The sequence below is a fragment of the Vigna angularis genome, chromosome 8, assembly GCF_016808095.1.
Source record: "Vigna angularis cultivar LongXiaoDou No.4 chromosome 8, ASM1680809v1, whole genome shotgun sequence".
Lineage (NCBI taxonomy): Eukaryota > Viridiplantae > Streptophyta > Magnoliopsida > Fabales > Fabaceae > Vigna > Vigna angularis.
This window is the reverse complement of record NC_068977.1, coordinates 32,985,009-33,003,486: the sequence shown is the minus strand read 5'-3', so window position 1 is coordinate 33,003,486 and position 18,478 is coordinate 32,985,009. Positions and strand designations below refer to the sequence as shown.

The 18,478-nt window shown below is 30.5% G+C and overlaps 2 protein-coding genes across 3 annotated transcripts; one reads left to right on the top strand and one right to left on the bottom strand.

Annotated features, from left to right (window-relative positions):
* Positions 1-8,717: 8,717 nt before the first annotated feature.
* On the top strand, positions 8,718-13,299 carry LOC108345468 (putative pentatricopeptide repeat-containing protein At1g12700, mitochondrial). The gene is made up of 2 exons (XM_017584057.2): positions 8,718-12,077; positions 12,176-13,299. Exon 1 carries the CDS (start codon positions 8,818-8,820, stop codon positions 10,381-10,383), a length of 1,566 nt encoding a protein of 521 aa, XP_017439546.1. The 5' UTR covers positions 8,718-8,817; the 3' UTR covers positions 10,384-12,077; positions 12,176-13,299.
* A 503-nt stretch (positions 13,300-13,802) lies between these two features.
* LOC108345471 (glutamine synthetase PR-2) lies at positions 13,803-18,478 on the bottom strand. 2 transcript variants are annotated; one of them, XM_052867374.1, is made up of 13 exons: positions 18,402-18,446; positions 18,279-18,336; positions 17,910-17,949; positions 17,678-17,781; positions 17,540-17,588; positions 17,310-17,416; positions 17,079-17,166; positions 15,155-15,283; positions 14,890-14,964; positions 14,733-14,786; positions 14,561-14,598; positions 14,195-14,354; positions 13,803-14,119 (listed from the first exon to the last, which is right to left on the bottom strand). In XM_052867374.1, the coding sequence occupies exons 3-13, from the start codon at positions 17,931-17,933 to the stop codon at positions 13,967-13,969; spliced, it is 981 nt and encodes a 326-aa protein (XP_052723334.1). In that variant the 5' UTR covers positions 17,934-17,949; positions 18,279-18,336; positions 18,402-18,446; the 3' UTR covers positions 13,803-13,966. The 2 variants fall into 2 exon arrangements, with proteins under 2 accessions (XP_052723334.1, XP_017439549.1); XM_017584060.2 differs by having other exon boundaries at positions 18,279-18,478.

Genomic DNA, 18,478 nt, shown 5'->3' with positions numbered 1-18,478 from the left:
TGATATATTAATTTAAAAAAAAACTTCACGGATGTCGCCACATCCGTGTGGCACATCCGTTTTAATAAATTTTTTAAAAATATTTTAATTATTATTTAAATAATAATACATAAATTAAATTAATAATAATTATCTTATTAAATAAAATAAAATTAATTTATAAATAATTAAGTAATAATTTTAAAAAAATTAAATAATATTTATATATTAATTTAAAATACAACAGAAATCTAAAAACTAAAAAAAAAACCTTAACGGATGTGACACATCTGTTGAAGAATTTTTTCTTCAACAGATGTCAACATCCGTTTAAGAAAAGAGGTGGGGATGTAGAATATTTTAAAATATAAAGGATAGTTTTGGAATTTAAAAAAAATGTAATGGTGCAAGAAGCAATGTGGGGTAGTGTAGGAAGTAATCCTCTAACATAATTTATGAAAATTAAAAAAAAAAACTTACTAAATAGTACAGAACAAATATTTCCAATTCTTTGCGGCCCAATGATATAGTTATCAATAAGTGAGGTTATTGCCTTTAAATCTTGTTTTACTAAATACATCTAGATGAAAATTATTTTTAATTATCTATACAATTAATTATTGAAATAATTCAACTAAGCAATCCTTTTATTTCTTAAGATATGATTTTGTTATAAAATAAAGTGTTGATATTGCGAAAGCTAACAAAATTTTAAAATTCTTATTCTTGATTCATGAAAGCTATGCCGAAGATCTTGGTCCATCTGTTCTAAGATTTTTCTTCTTCTTCTTTTGCAAGTTGTGATGGTTGTGAACGATGAGTTGTTATTGATTTTTTTTTTCTACAAATATTGGGATTTTAGGTCCATCATAAATAACCTTTTCACTTATAGGTGTTTAAACTTTCACCAAAATCAATCAACTTACATCTCTTCAAACTTTCCCTCTCACGTCTCTAAATATCTTCTCTTTTTTCATTCTTCTATTATTCTGGATGTATTTACTATTTAAAAAAAGAGTTTATCTAGTTAGATTTTGAGTAGCTAACAATTTTTGAAAAGTTTCTATGGTATCTTAGAAGACTTGCGTAATACATTATGAATACGTATCTAAGGACAATGAATTTACATGTCTCATGAATTAAGTTTTGTTTGTATTTTTGTCAATTTTTATAAAAATCTTAAAGATTTATGACTGACACAAACAATCCATATCTGGATAATCAAAACATTGTTTCCGTAACTTAGATAGTCTTCCAGAAATCGTTCTTAGATAATGTCAAAAATTAAGATCTTTTCTGGATAAAACTTTTGGTGATGGCAATGTGTCTACCTTATTAGACATGTATGGACTTATTACTGCTATCTTATCTTCAAAATCCAACTCCAGTATCCCTTCAAACCAAGTTGAAGATTGGATTCATACAAAAAGATATATCGACACAATTTCCTTAGTGTATTGTCTAATAACTTATTTAATGTGTACGCGTCAAAACATTTGAAATTCGTTGATTTATGAAAGCTATGCCGAATACTTTGTTCTAACCGTTACTATATTTCTTTTTCCTTCTTCTGCAAGTTGTTGACGTTGAGTTGTTGATTTTTCTTTTCCAAATCTCTGAGATCTTTTTAAGTATATAAAACATATTTTGATTGTAAAAACATTTCCTCCAAATCCATTAAGAATAAATGTTTATATAAATTATAAAATTCTAAATGTTACTATGGGCATGAGTCCGACCGATCGGTAAGGGCTACGATGAACCGAGCGGTAGACATTCAAGAAAACGTCCAGCAGCCACTCGGTTTCGACAACTGTTGGACACAGTTGAGCAAGCAATTAATGACACGGTTAAGGTTTGCATTAATGATCATTAAGAGGTAAATTAATTGGTCAGATTCCTTTAAACTCTATAAATAAAGGTTTATTCTCGAGATAAAAGGACTTTTGATTTTTAATTACTTATAATAGACTTACAGATATAAGTCCTGACTTGAGCATTGGAGTGTCTTCTGTAGGTCATTCCCCGTTCGATGCTTAACATTCTGAAGGAGCTAAAAAAGGATATTCAGCACGAAGAGTTACAAGACAAGACAATCGGTCGACTGTGACACAAGCAAAAGTACCTTCAATATGAGAAGATATCTCGTCCCATTTCAGCAGAAACATTAACTAATATATTTCATTATATTTTTAGTATCATTCCAAACGATACTTTTATGTACAAATGATTTTTATATAAATTATTTTAAACTTTTATGATTAATTCTGTAAAAGAATAAATCAAACGAACCTGAGTTTGCTTGTAGAATTAGACAGTAAAAGTTCCTTTAGATTGAAGTTTGGCTTAACTTGAAGTTTCATAATAGCATGCATGCCACTCAATCAAAATCTATCCATCATCTTTTAAATCACCATAATAAGGCTGAAAGATAAAACGTTAATTTGAAACAAAATAATTAAGGTTCTTTGACTATTTTTCAAGGTCATTATTATGTTGGTTTGAAATAACAATTAATTATATTCATCGCTAATATAATCAAATTGTCTGCTTTTGACATTATTTTTTCGAGGCTGCATGTAATATATTAAAGTATTTTTATCATTTTTTCGCAGGACTTCAATTTGGAGAAGAGATCACATTATAATTGCAAAGCTCCTTTCCACTATGAAGTGGTCAAATTATCCCAAAAAAGAAGATACCATCTTACTATAAACCACTAAGAAGAAATTTCAAACTTTGATATGGGGATTCTTTAAAAAAAAAAAAAAACTCTTTGTAATTTTTTTCTACCATTTTCTCCACGTTGTTGTTTCTCTCCTCCACGTTTAAACTTTGTTGCTAAATTAAATTTAAATGTGTTTAAATGAACTTTTTCACCAATCCTTTTATAGTTTCAGAAGAGAAAAAATGAAATTAATTTTTTTATATAGAGGACAATTTATTTAGGTATTATTTAACTTTTAAACCTTTTACGTATATCTTTTTTAAATTTTCATTTGTGCATAAGTTAGTCTATATAACATACGAAACAATCATTTTTCTTTTCAAATTTTCTTGGACTTTAAAGAAAATCGTATCATTATACTCTTAATTTTTGGTTTCTATTCTAAAATGAATACCAAAAATACGTAAGGTTGTTTTTATCATTGTTGAAAATATTAAAAAATAAACTGTAAATTTAATTCAATTTTATAAAACTAATTTAATAAATAAAATAATAAGTTTAACAAATTGATATACTCAAATTTATAAAGCTATTATTATAATACATATTAGAACCATAAGTTGATACGATTGAATTTAATTATGGATCATGGTTACCTAAAAATTCAACCTCAAAAAAGTGCACGTGGCATGGTAGTGGTCATGTGGATGAATACGAATATTTATAAAGTGCACGTGGCATGCATATTTTGATTAGTGGATGAATTCGAATTACCAATATTGAACGTTGATTCTACGACCAAAGAAGGTTTTGAGAAACGTGAGTAGCGGGACAAATACGTAATTTCACGACACTTGTAGTTGACTGGAACACCTGCACCTACACGTGTCTCTTTCTAACAAACTTAACTGACTCGGCCACCAAAACCGTTTCAGTTTTTCTACCATGATGTTCCATTTCGTGTTTTTCTTTTTCTGTTCAATTCGAAATTACTACAGTACCCTCTCTCGTTCTTCTTAATCTCTTTGACTTTCCTTTCCACGTGTTAGGTTTTGATCATGTGCATTTATTTTCGTTCCCATTTTTTCTTTGCTGTCTATGCTTTGTGTTCCAACAAATATACAATTGTAAAATGTCAATGTTTGAATTACAGAGTTCATGATACAAATTAGTCTTAAAATTTATTTAACTGTTTAATTTTTTTCCTAATCACTATATGTTTAATTAATTAATTAGTTTTAAACCTTTATAATTAAACCGTTAAATACCAACTCACTTTTCCTATGAGGTTAGAGCCAAGATTCTTGTTCTAGAAGTTCATTCTAAAGCCACCATTGATAATTCTGCAACAAAATTCCTTGAAACAGACCCTAAAGATTCTTTGTGGCATTATAGTATATTTAACTAAATTTAATCTTGCAAACTTTATTAATTATTATTTTATGTTGTTCGGGTTGTCCCCACCCACTTGATCAGCTTAAACTGTGGCTAATTTTAATTAATAATAAACTTGTTTTAATACATTCAATAAATAAAATCAATAACAATTTTAATTTTTCTTTTTTCTTTTTAATTTTTTAAAACATCTTATTATAATAAAAAATTTAAGGTTCAAATACAATAATTAATTCTATCATATTATCTCAATAAACTCAAAACAAAACTAATATAAAAAAACTTAAAAATATATGAATTAAAAGAAAAATCGTGAAGAAGAAGCTATTTTTCAGGAATCACTCTTGCACTGGACCAAGAACTCAATTCGGTTGGAATGACGGAGTTGTACAAGAAAGATCCTCGTCCTTAAGAAGCTCTTTTAAGAAAACATTGAAGATACTCTTCAAAAGAATTAGCACCAAGTAAAATATTTTCATATCCAAAATTATAATTATTGGAAATCATATGAGAAACAAATTTGAATAGTTATGAAATTATTAAAAATTTTGTTAAGAAAAATTTTGTAAAACTTTTATGAAAATAAAATTTTATGTTTGATGGATTATTAATCTAACTTAAAATTTTTTCTTTTATTTACACTTGAATTAGAAGACTTTAATTATATTTTTTAAATTAAAAAAATTATAATTAAATAAAATAGTGAACTAATCATTTAACTTATCAATTCATTGTAATTGTGATTTTAATTGTAATTGTAATTAAATAAAATTGTAATTTTTTAATTTATTAATAAATTAATTAAATTAGATTGACTCAACCTAAAATCCATCGTCAAAATGTGAACTTTTCAAGTTTTGGAATAGAAACTTTGCATTTGGTATTAGAACTCCAACTCACAGACACAAATGAACAAAACAGTGGTAAGTGGTCAAACTCTGACCCTATCTATGAATATACTCAATTTTATTTTATTTTATTATATTTCAACACACAGAACTATAACTCAATTTCATATTATTATGATTATTATTACGTGATATTGACCGTTCACTATTATTATTTTTTACTAGCAAAAGAAAATGACCACTCGTGGCATAGCATTAATGCAAAGCCATCATCCAATTTGGCAACTGGTAAGAAAAGGAATCAAATCCGAATGGATATATTGATAATTATCCATTTGATTATGGCCATATAGCACCATGATCGACCCATCCACAAAAAATACACACATATGAGAAGTTGACAGGAACAGGAAACAAAAACAGCACATATTATTCAACCTTTTCAACAGAACTTCATGATGCATCACACCCAAAAACCGAACCAAACGTGACATAAAAAGTTACATTCACAACTTCAAAACAGCACAATGCATAATTATATATTAAAGTAGTTTCTAGTTTCCCACATGAGTTGCCACAAGATTGACCCCATCAAACCAATCCAACGGACAGGAAGAGCCTTAGCAAAATCTTTGGTCACGGTGAGGTGTATAGTGTCAACGACACGGTCCAATTTAGTCATCTTCAAAAAACCAATCCCATAAAGATAGAGATTTCCCACCAAACTTCCCTGTTCTCTTCTCCCTTACGTTTCAATCTTGAATTCCCTTTGAGTTCACACTCACAAATATATATATATAGATAGACACGCTTCTGTTGTATGGTCCATGAGAAGTGTTTTTGGTGTTGTAGATTGTAGATTGTCACGTGTAGAGAAACAGAATTAGAAGGATAGCTAAGAAACATTTTCGGGAGAAGCTCTTTTCTTTGATTGATACAGAACATGGAGAACATGAAGATGAACAAGGATGAAAGATTTGCACAAAAGGGTGTTCCAATTCACAGCCAGGTAATGAAGATCAAGCAGGAGTCAGAGGAAATTGTTGATTGGTCCCCTGGCAAACCAGAGATCAGACATGTTCTTCGTGAAATTAGCCGGCAGATTTCCCGGTCGCCGTTGGGAATTTCCGGCCAACCCATTTCAGTTGGTGAGTCATAGGGTGAGAATATGGTGCAGGGTTTTGGATTAGTGTGTTGGTGTACACAGGTTGAAGAGGGAGGTTTTGTTTGCCTCCCCTGTTCCTGTTCTGTTTTCCTCTGTTTTTGTTTAGGCATTTAGATATATTCTCCATTTTATTTTCGTATTTTGTGTAAATAGTAACAATAATAATAATATTATTGGATATATTATATAGATATCCAAGGTTCTTTCTTTAAATTTATGTATTTAGAGCTTCGAGGAGGTTTTGTTGATATCCAAGGATTCTCAAATTTGAATTGATCTTTGAAGCTTTCTCAATTTTGAAGGTTTAAGAAAAAGAAGAAAAGTATGAATTCAATTTTGAAGAATTGGTCTTCCATGATTCTATTTTTGGTGCTGTGATCTTTGATGAGTTTTTCTTTTTCTTTTTTAGATTTATTATGGACCAACCTATATTCTATTTTAGTCCAATGATTTGACTAAAAGTTTGAAGAGTTCAAATATTTGTATCACATCTTTATAAATGACAGAAAGATTCAAGGTTTCAATGGCAAAGTGCTGAGAATCAATCACAAATTTAAAATTTCTGGGTTGGTTAATTTCTTTTATTAGAGAAAAAAGGTATAGAAAACAGTTCTGAATATTTATTTCATAGAATCTCTCAACTTGTAAATTGAATTTGAATTAAAGGAAGGATGGATATAAACCGTGAAGAATGGTTTGCATTGGTCAACTAACACTTGAAAACTAAGCAAGTAGTAAAGTAGTGGAATCCAATATGGTTTATCATTTGCGTTAATGTCACGCCAATCATAATTAGGGTTTTGTTTATCGTGACAATAATCATGATTAGGGTTTTGGATTTATGGGGAGAGGGGTGGGTGAGTGTTTGGTTGAGAAAAGGTACGAGGAAGCAATGGTTTTACTCTTGATACAATAATATTAAATAATTTTTTAGATTTTAGCAATTGTTTCACGTAAACATTGTAAAATATTTTAAAATGTGAATCAAATCTTCATTAATCAAATATAAAGTAATCAAACTCATAAATATTAAGCACAACAAAGAACAATATCAGTGTAAACGAATTCTGATCACTCCATTAACCTTAACAAACAAGAAAATTCGTTATTTATGTTTTCATATTAGATTTATTTGTAACGAGTGAAAATTGATTTGTGATAAAAACAAGGGAAAATGCTTTTAGTAAACTAATTCTAAATCACTCCGAACATAACAAACAACTTCGATTGGAATTTAGAGAATACATATGTTTGTTAAGAAAACAAATTTAGTGGAAAAAAAATAAATAAATGAGTTTTCCTAATAATTAAAAGTATCTTTTACACATATGTTATAAATGAGTTTCCTAATAAATGAGTTTCCCTAATACATCACACCTCATAGCTGCTAATGAAGTTTTTCAATTTGTTGCGGATCCTTTTGTTCATAATTTCATTGATTTTGATTTGAATACTCGAGTTGATTTTAGTGCTCCACCTATCTATGATGATTATAATGAGTCAGCTGCTATTATTTAACTTAATATTCAAGCTTTTGAAATTGATACAACTCCCACACTTGATACTTATGACTGTTCTGATTTTAGTACTATTGTAGACTTCAATGTTGATTTTCATACTAGTGCTCATACTCAATGCATAGCTGCTGAAGTTGACACAATTGCTCACTCTAACATTGAATTTACGCGTGCTGATTCTTATATTGATATACCTGTTGGTGCATGCTTTGATTTTGCAGTTTATGATTTTGAAAGTGTTCATACTAAGTTTTATGTTGTTGATCATATGTGTTATGATCTTATGAAGCCTATTGCTGACACGGTTGCTATTATAGATTTAACTGATATTTCTCCTCATTCTAATATTCTTGATTTAGCATCTGTCATTGATTCTATTAATGTACCTGCAGTTAGTAATGCTGATTCTTGTTCATATTTAGATGCATTTTTTGCTAATGAAGTTGATTCTAATTTTAAGAATAACAGTTCTGCAATGTTTGAAAATTTGAAAGTTTATGTTGCAGACTTGAATTTTAGTTCTATTACTGTTGATATTCATGTGGATGCTGATTTCATTTTTTAAGTTTGTCATATTGGAGCGGATACTCTTATTGTTTGTGATTTGAATAATGTTCCTAATGTAGTTTTCACTAGCCTTAGTGCTGCTGCTTTTCCGTTTCGGTTTATAGTTTCTATGTTGCTTTTTGATTTTGCAGTTTTAATTCTGAATATTAGTACCTTATTTCAATTGTTTTAGTTTATTGTTTTGCTTCTTTAAACCAATAGCTAGTATATACACAGTTCCATTTAGATAGACTTCCGTTTCACAGTTTCAGTTTTTTGTAGAGTTGTCTCCACCATGGTTTTGTTTTAAGTTATCAATAAGCTTTTCACCTAGTGAACATTTAATCCAATAATACTTATCTAATTTATTTATCTATTTTCTTTATCAGTATATATCATTTCTCTCTTGACTATCAATTTTAGGTTAATTTAAAAGTAACTGTATATCATAATATAAATTATCAATTACGAATATAAAATATAATAAATATTCTTAAAAACATCTTTTTATATATTTCAATTATAATATTGTTCATAAACTAAAACTATTTATTATAAATATATAAAAATAAGTATGAACCCTAGACAATGCACAAACTTTTAAAAAATAAAATATGAAGGATTGAGAGAAGTCAAGAGCAACAAACCCAATCTTTTGTTTCCCACAGCATTCCACTCCTCTTCATCTTTAACCTAACAATGTCACTCCCAATACCAAAGTTAAGGTTATGTCTTTCTTATTCCATGTCCAAGTTTTATCCTTTTCTTCCAAACCCTTCTTCCTTCTCTTCCTTTCACTTACACTATCACTCTCAGCCTCCTTCACCTGACCATGACAATGTTCACGATGTGGTCTCCCAATTTCGTAGTATGTTTCATATGCGTCCTGTTCCTCCCATCTTAGCATTTGGGCAGATTTTGGGATCTCTTACAAGGATGAAACACTATTCTACAACTATTTCCCTTTTTAAGCAAATGGAGCTCAATGGAATTAAGAGTCATCTTGTCATTCTCAGCATCGTCATCAATTGTTTCTGCCACTTAGGCCAGATGCCCTTCTCTTTCTCTATTCTTGCCATGATTCTCAAACGAGGTTATCATCCAAATGTCATAACCTTAAGTACCCTCATGAAAGGTCTCTGTCTCAATGGTGAGGTCAAGAAAGCACTTATCTTTCATGACAAGGTAGTAGCACAAGGATTTCTACTGAACGAGTTTAGTTACGGGACTTTGATCAATGGTTTGTGCAAGATAGGAGAAACCGAAGCTGCCATCAAGTTGCTCAGAATAATAGAAGGCGGATTATGTAAGTCTAATGTGGTAATGTACGCCACTATAATTGACTCTCTATTCAAAGATAATCTTGCAAAAGAGGCTTATCATTTGCTTATTAAAATGATGTCAAATAACATCATGCCTGATGTTTATATCTATAATATAATGATTGATGCTTTATGTAAGGAAGGAAAGATAAAAGAAGCTAAGAATGCGCTAGGTGTGATGGTAAAAGCTTGTGTCAAACCTGATATTGTTACTTTTAACACTTTGATGGATGGGTATTTTTTAGTTAGTCAGGTGCAAAGTGCTAAACACATATTTAATGCTATGACTCAAATTGGAGTAACTGCTAACGTTATAAGCTACAATATCATGATTAATGGATTATGTAAGAGTAAAACAGTGGATGAAGCCATGAATCTCTTTCAGGAAATGCATAAGAGGAACATGGTTCCTAATACAGTGACTTACACTACTCTTATAGATGCATTATGCAAATCTGGGAGAATAGCTGATGTTTGGGATCTTATTGATGAGATGCATGATAGAAATCAACAACTGGATGTAATCACTTACAATTGCTTGATACATGCTTTGTGCCAAAACTATCATATAGACAAGGCATTTGAATTATTCAAGACAATGATGGAAAAGGGAATTCAGCCGAGTATGTACACCTGGAATATACTTATTGATGGAATGTGCAGAGGGGGAAGACTTGAGAAGGCACAAGAGACTTTCCAAGATCTTTTAATTAAAGGTTATCCTTTAAACGTACATAGTTATACTATTATGATCAATGGTCTTTGTAAAAAGGGTTTACTTGATGAGGCATTGACCTTATGGTCCAAAATGGAAGACAATGGTTGCTTACCTAATGCAGTAACTTTTGAAATAATGATTACGGCTCTTTTTGGAAAGGATGAGAGTGATAAGGCAGAGGCATTTCTTCATGAAATGATATTTAGAGGCTTGTTGACACGATAAAAGGTGAAATCTCATTTCTATATTTAGTTACATTTATGTCTTGCTACATAATGTTCTTGAGTGGTTTGTATATGTTGTGTGTGTTTGATCGGAGAAGTGTAACCTTTCTGCAAATGATTCTTGTCTTGTTAAGAATTGGGTGTGAAGATCGTTCTGTGTATTTTTTTTTTGTTTTTTTGCATTGCATTGTCTGTCAAGACCAAAACCCTGACCTCCCTCCATAAATTCTAATGGCTTTTATTTTTTTCCAAGTTCATTTAACTTTCTAGAGGTTCTCTACCACTTATCATAATTGAGGAAGTGTACTATCATACTATATTACCTTATTGATATTGATATTAGTCATTACAAGTTTCAAATTATGTAAGTAAGGTTCAATACATTGAAAAGAGGCCCACCGGTAAATCAATGTAATAGAAATTTTGGATATTTTGTTATCAAGTGGTAGCATATGCCATGGCTCTTTCTGGTTTTTTCTGCAGCATTCTGTTTTGAAACATACAGAGGACACAGTGAGGCTTAAAAGACCTCAGAAAACAACAATTCCTTGGAGACATAACTAAATTAATGGTATTAAAAACACAACTTTGAGTGGTCTAAATACGTGTTCATGGTTTCCAGAGGACAGTGGTCTCTAAAATCATGGAGGTGACAACATAAGGTTGTTTTTAGTTTAGTTTAGATATGTTTCTTATTTTCTCTTCTTTGTTGTTTTCAGTTTACTGAGAACAATGCTTAATTCAAGTGTGGGAGAAGGGTAAATTTTTTTTTTTTCTGTTTACTGTTTTGCTTTACTACTTTTAAATTCTCTTTAGCTGGTCTGAACATTTTTACTTTTGTTGTTTTTCATTCATTTGTTAATTTAAAAGCTTAAGAATCTAATTGCATTTTAGATTTGATATGACTCTGAACACTGTTTTGATGATTCTTTTTTACTACTTTCTTTCATATTTTCTTTTTCAGTTTGTAGTTACTATGTTGCTTTTTTGATTTTGTGGTTTTAATTCTGAATATTAGTAGCTTATTTTAATTGTTTTAGTTTATTGTTTGACTTTTTTAGACCAATAGCTGTAGCTGAAATAGTAGAGTTCTCGATGGTTTTGTTTTAAGTTTTCAATAAGCTTTTGATCTAGTGAACATTTAATCCAATAATAATTATCTAATTTATCTATCTATTTTCTCTATCAGTATATATAATTTCTCTCGACTATCAATTTTAGGTTAATTTAGAAGTAACTTTATATCATAATATAAATTATCAATTACGAATATAAAATATAATATATATTCTTAGAAATGTCTTTTTATATATTTTAATTATAATATAGTTCATACACTAAAACTATTTATTTTAAATATATAAAAATATGTATGAACCCTAGACAATGCACAAAATTTTAAAAAATAGTATATGAAGGATTGAGAGAAGCCATGAGCAACAAACAGAAAATTCACTTACACTGTCACTCTCGGCCTCCTTCACCTGACCATGACAATGTTCACAACTCGGTCTCCCAATTTCGTAGCATGTTTCATATGCGTCCACTTCCTTCCATCTACCAATTTGGACAGATTTTGGGATCTCTTACAAGGATGAAACACTATTCTACAACTACTTCCCTTTTTAAGCAAATGGAGCTCAAGGGAATTCAGAGTAATCTTGTCATTCTTAACATCGTCATCTATTGTTTCTGGTACTTAGGCCAAATGTCCTTCTCTTTCTCTATTCTTGCCAGGATTCTCAAACTTGGTTATTATCCAAATGTCATAACCTTAAGTACCCTTATGAAAGGTCTCTGTCTTAAGGATGAAGTCAAGCAAGCCCTCAACTTTCATGCAAGGTGATGACACAAGGATTTCGACTTGACGGGGTTAGTTATGGGATTTTGATCAATGACTTGTGCAAGGTAGGAGAAACCGAAACTGCCATCAAGTTGTTCAGAATAATAGAAGGCGGATTATGTAAATCTATTATGGTAATGTTTGCCACTATAATGGACTCTGTATTCAAAGATTATCTTGCAAAAGAGGCTTATGATTTGATAAATAAAATGATATCAAATAACATCATGCTTGATGTTTATATCTATAATATAATGATCGATCCTTTATGTAAGGAAGGAAAGATAAAAGAAGCTAAGAATTTGCTAGGTGTGATGGTGAAAGCTTGTGTGAAACCTTGTAGTGTTACACTTACATTTTAATGGATTGATATTCCTTAGTTAACGAGGTGAAAAGTGTTAAACACATATTTAATGCCATGACCCAAATTGGAGTAACTCCTAATGTTTACAGTTACACTATCATGATTAATGGATTATGTAAGAGTAAAAGAGTGGATGAGGCCATGAATCTCTTTCAGGAAATGCATAAGAGGAACATGATTCCTAGTACAGTGACTTACAATTGAAAGTTTCTTAATGCTATGACTTATCACTTTATTAAGTTATGAGGTGCCTCCAATTGATAGTTTCTTTAGAAAACTGCAATTAAATTAACAAGCAGTAAACGGTGGTATTTTAAAAATACAGTTCTTTGTGGGATTATAATCTGCATAAGAACATTCTGAACACAAATGGAATTCATATGCAACTATATCAAAATTAGAAAATTAGTATCATAGAAATTTGTTTTTGATTTGTATGTGATAACTTCTCCCTTTTTTATTTCTTGCTTCCGACTTCTTTCCTTTTTTGCTTTTCAATTTCTGAAAATTTTAGGTGATCTGCAGTGAAACTATAACAGTCCCCTGATACACATTGGGGGACTGGGACTTCATCATAAGCGTGAAGTTGTGTTCTATGTCACTGTCCCATATATATTCTAGATATATTTTTTTTTATGCTTCTTGTATCTATGGTTTACATCTATTATGATTGCCTATACGTTGCTGTCTTATATAACTGATAATGTTTTATCACTTCAATTCACATGATGTGAATAAACATTGTCAAATCGGTTGCAGAGGCTTAAAACCTGTCACAATATTCATTCACTAAATTCTTGGAATGCAGATAAGTACATTTAATCATTTCCTGCACATATGAACAAAATAAAATTGTGTAACATAACAAACCGTTCATTTATGCATACATTTTGGCCTATCATGTTCCACAGATAAACTTCAAATTTTATTACCAAACTTTGTTATGTCATTCTATTGAGCTTTTTGACACAAGTTATCCATTCATTCCATGTCCAGGATCCATTAGTGGGTAAAAAAGAAAAATTAATTTTTTAATTCAATATACAATTTTAATCTTGTTTAATTCTTTTATGTACCATGCCCAATTTATCTATGTAGCTCAAAGGCTAATGACGTTTTGATAAGAACGTTCTAATTGGTCTAATTTTTTTTACCACACTAAATGTGTTAGAATAAAATAACTAATGTAATATAAGAATATAAGTCTAAAGTGTGAACTTAAGAATCAATTCTGTTATTAGTGGTGAAGTCATTGTCAAACATACAGAGGACACAGGAAGGCTTAAAAGACCTCAAAAACCAACAATTCCTTGGAGACAACTAAATTGTGGATCAAATGGTATTGAAAACACAACTTTGAGTGGTCTAAACACGAGTTCATGGTTTCCAGAGGATGGTGGTCTCTGCAATCATGGAGGTGACAACATAAGGATCCATGTTAGAAGCAGGCCTTCTGTCCTCAAAGTAACCTTTCCCTTGTTTCTCAGTGTCTCTTCCAACTCTAACTGAGCTTCCACGGTTTGCCACACCCTTCAGACAAAAATGTCACACCGTTAATTGCTAATCTCATAAAACATCATAAGATACCAAAGGATGATGACTTACCCAAGAGAAGGTGTTGATGTCTGCAGTTTCATGTCTTCCAGTTAGACGTCTCTCATTACCTTTTCCATATGCTGCAATGTGCTCTTTGTGTCTCAATCCAAGCTTTTCAATGGCTTTCTTAATCACCTCATAACCACCCTCTTCTCTCATGGACTTGGTGCTGTACTCACCATTCATTACATCTCTCAGAAAATCATATATTTCAAACAATAATAACTCAAATATATAACATGTTTATAAGTTTTTGGTGTTGTTCTTCTACGATAACTTTAAAAATATACTGATTTTGATATATTAATATATTTTGAAGATACAGCAGAAAAATAGCACAAAAAACTTTGTAAAAAATCCAGATTCATATATTACCTGTAGTTTGTATGTGCCCCAGCTCCATTCCAATCTCCCTAATACCACAACCATGAAATAAAGTCAAAATATTGAAATAAATCAATGATACAATTAAGGTGAATTATTCTTTTATTATATGATTCAATCTTTCTACCAAGTTATCAACAGTTTTACAAGAAAAATATCTAACCGGAATAGGCTTGGGATCAAATGAAACAACAGCTCCTGCCAACTCTGTAATCCTCTGTAGCATAACAACATTTCATCAACGTTTTCATTCATTTTCATCAATCATGTTCATCATATATGATATTTAATAATAAAAAATTAGTGAAACTTTGTATTACCTCCAAAGTGTAGCGAGCAGCCCAGACTTCATCTCCAGCAGAGATTCCAACAGAAGGACCAATTTGGAATTCCCACTACAAAATAAGCATAAAATTAATAAATATTTTTAATTTTCAATAAAAGTCAATTACATTGTAGTAATAAATAGAAGACTCATTAGTTTTCCAAAGAAGATAAGTTTGTTCATTAAATCACACCATGGAAATGCTTTGATAACACTATTATCAGTCACTACCATTTAAGTATTTAAATTTCTGATTGTACCTGGCCTGGCATAACCTCTCCATTGATGCCACTAATGTTAATTCCTGCATAAACACAAGCTTTGTAATGTGCATCTACAATATCACGACCATAGGCTTTGTCAGCACCAACTCCACAGTAGTATGGTCCCTGTTCAAGTTAAACATTGATTGAGTTAGCATTAAGAAGAAAAGAGAAGAGAAATGAATAGATTAATTCAAACAATAATTGATTATTTTTCATTAACATTAATTTTACCCATTGTTCATGCACAACAATTGAGACATTTTCGCATATTTTGACAAAGAACCAATTCACATTATTTGACTTTGATTTATAACATCAAATGCAGTGATCATAAACAACTTGAAGAGCAAATTTGACAAAAAGAAATTAAAAAAAATTAAGTGAATATGAATAAGAAAAGAAAATACAAATAGGATTTTCTTTTTTAAGAATAAAAGTTTTATGACTTTTGTCTTTGTTCAAAGTAATTGTGTGACAAGAAAAACCAACCAAAAATATCTAATGCAAACAATAAGACAAAGGCGTGTATGAAATCAATCATTGAGTTTCAATTATTACAATATATAGTACAACCAAATTTGTGAAAGTTACACAAAACAATGGTAACATAAAAAACACTCCTTGAAAATGAAAAAAGAAAATAGATCTAGCGTAAAGTGAAATACTAGTTAAAAAGTGTGAAGAGATAGACTTTAAGCTTAACTCAACTTATAAACTGGTCTTATATATAGTCAATGTGAGACTTCAATATACCTCCTTAAGTTGAGATATATAGATCTTGAGCATAGGACTAGACATTAATTCCAATAGTGATTTGATACCAGGTAAAATGATATACTCAATAAACACAAATCTCGTTAGGATAGAATTTTAACCCATATAAAAACTATGTATGAGATTAATCTCTCATGTGTCCTCTATCCATAATAGAAGAAATGTGAGCTAAATCTAAAATACAAGTAAGAAATAATAACAAACTAACTAAAGATAAAAAATAAAAATGAAATAAAGATAATATATCTAATACTTCCAATCCCTTGAAGATGGTGCATATAAATCATATGTGTCAAATTTGTTACTAATATAATCAATAAAGACAGAGTGAAAATATATGCTTCTGCACTTGAATTACACCAAATCGTTAATAATTTGCGAAGACGACATAGAAAACGAAATATTGACCCTGAAAACTCCCCTGAACAACAAATCTGGGAAGTTGCTCCATATAAATATTTTCTTACAAATCACGGTTGAAGAATGCATTGTTGACATTTAGTGAATAAAAAGATCATTGTTGAAGAGTCACAACTATTATAAATAAACTAACAAAAACTATTTTTATCACGGGAGATAAAGTATATATGAATGAGTCAAACACAATGGTAACAAAAGAAAGGTTATAATAGACAGCAGTTGAAGAAGTGATGGACGAACAGGAGAAAAAAACCTTAAAACTTCAAGATTCTTCAATCAAGACACTTGAAAGAGGAAAAAAAGTAATCTTAATGCTCGAATAGCTTCTTAAGAAGAGACCGAACGTGCACTCACGCACAATCACAACTTCAAAAGACATTGAAAGCGCGTAAGAATTTCTATTAAGGCATTGTTGACGACACGATGATCTTCAGTCGAAACTGAAACTCTAGTAGTGGTAAACAATGGTGTCATTGACGACATCGACAAATATAGGCCACAAAAAAAAAATTCTCGAAAGAATAATCGTATTAAAATCTAAATTTTAAACTTAACTCAATCCTACAAAACCAGATATGATTTGTATCCAATATATTATAAATTGATCTTATCCGTAAGACTTAAAATAACATCTTAAAGGGAAGTGATTATCCTGAAATTAAATTACAATATATTAATGTTTGTGATTAAATGGTACTATGTTATTGAAGGGAACATTTCATACCTGTGGTCCAGGAAATCCACCAAGTGGCCACCCAAGTGGCCAATTCACATCTTTCTGCAATAAGGTGTATTCTTGTTCAATTCCATACCTGTGAATGTATATATTCATGAAAGGGTAAATCATAATAATTTCATTTAAAAAAAGTAGAATAAAAAAGTGTTTTTTTTATAGAAACTAATTATTTGTTGAAAAATTGAATAATCTAAATAAAATGTTGGAAAAAATACTTACCATGGTACCTCAGCAACAACATCAGGGTGGCTAAAAATTTTGGCAGCATCATACCTCTTGTTGGTTTGAAGCGGCTCACCAGCTGGGGTGTAAACATCACAAATCACCTATAGATTTTATTCAAGTGTGAAACATTGACCCACAAAAAAGTATACAATTTGATTAACCAAGAAAAAAAAGTTCTTGCTTTATTATTATTATAAGCCAATTGTTCAAATTTGAAAACTTACAAGAATATTGTTGCCTCTCCTAAAGGGGTCCTTGAAAATAGCTTGTGGACTTCATCAAAGAAAACACCAACCATCAATTATTTTATGAAAAAGAATATCATTAAATACATAAAATTCCATAAGGGGATTAAATCATACTATAAGATGACTTCACTATCATCCCCAGGAGCTTGATCTGTGCTAGACCCATCATAGTTCCATTTTGGAAGTTTTGCAGGGTCATCCACTGGTCCAGGAAGAGTCTGTTTGTTCACAAACCACAACAACAAAAAGGTCACAAATTTAAAATAGTGAACATGGAAAAGTTTACCAAATTAATTTATTAATTATCACTTGAGATGAAGAAAAAGAAAAAGAAAAAACCAATTACTCTGGCTTTACTTCTGAGGTCCATACCAGATCCACCAACCCTGTTTAAAATCATACATAAATAATTAAACAACTCTCCTTCGCTACATCATCAACTAGATCAAACCCAAGAACAAGATTCTAGCATCATCTATTACAAAAAACCATCTTTTTCTTATTTGTGTTTGATGGAACAACATGGGAAAGGAAGTAGTACTCAACATAAAACATACCACAAAAGGGGTTGGTTGATTATTACATTAGTGTAACAATAACACCATTTGTTCATAGATTTAAAAAGGAAAAAGAAAAAACAGAGTCCCCTGTTTCTTGCACATGGCTCAGGTGATATGATAGTTCATTTTTTGTGGTGTTTGAGACAGAGGCTCACCATATGTACTCAGCAATGATCTTTTCTGTGGATTCTGAGAGGTTGAGGTTGATGAGATCTGAAAGCAAAGACATGGTGATAAAGAAGAAAAAGATGACTATGAAAGGATATTGTAGAAGATACCAAAAGGTGAAGCTTTGATAGGGTGAAGTGAATGAAGGACTCTGTTTGGAGTTAGAGTCTCTTTATAAATAACTATA

Coding starts and splice junctions, on each gene's coding strand:
- LOC108345468 (XM_017584057.2), top strand. CDS start 8,818: ATGTCACTCCCAATACCAAAGTTAAGGTTATGTCTTTCTTATTCCATG.
- LOC108345471 (XM_017584060.2), bottom strand. CDS start 18,352: ATGTCTTTGCTTTCAGATCTCATCAACCTCAACCTCTCAGAATCCACA. Junction 17,782..17,909: donor ACCTCAGAAGTAAAGCCAGA/GTAATTGGTTTT, acceptor GTGAACAAACAG/ACTCTTCCTGGACCAGTGGA. Junction 15,284..17,078: donor GTGGATTTCCTGGACCACAG/GTATGAAATGTT, acceptor TAACTTGAACAG/GGACCATACTACTGTGGAGT.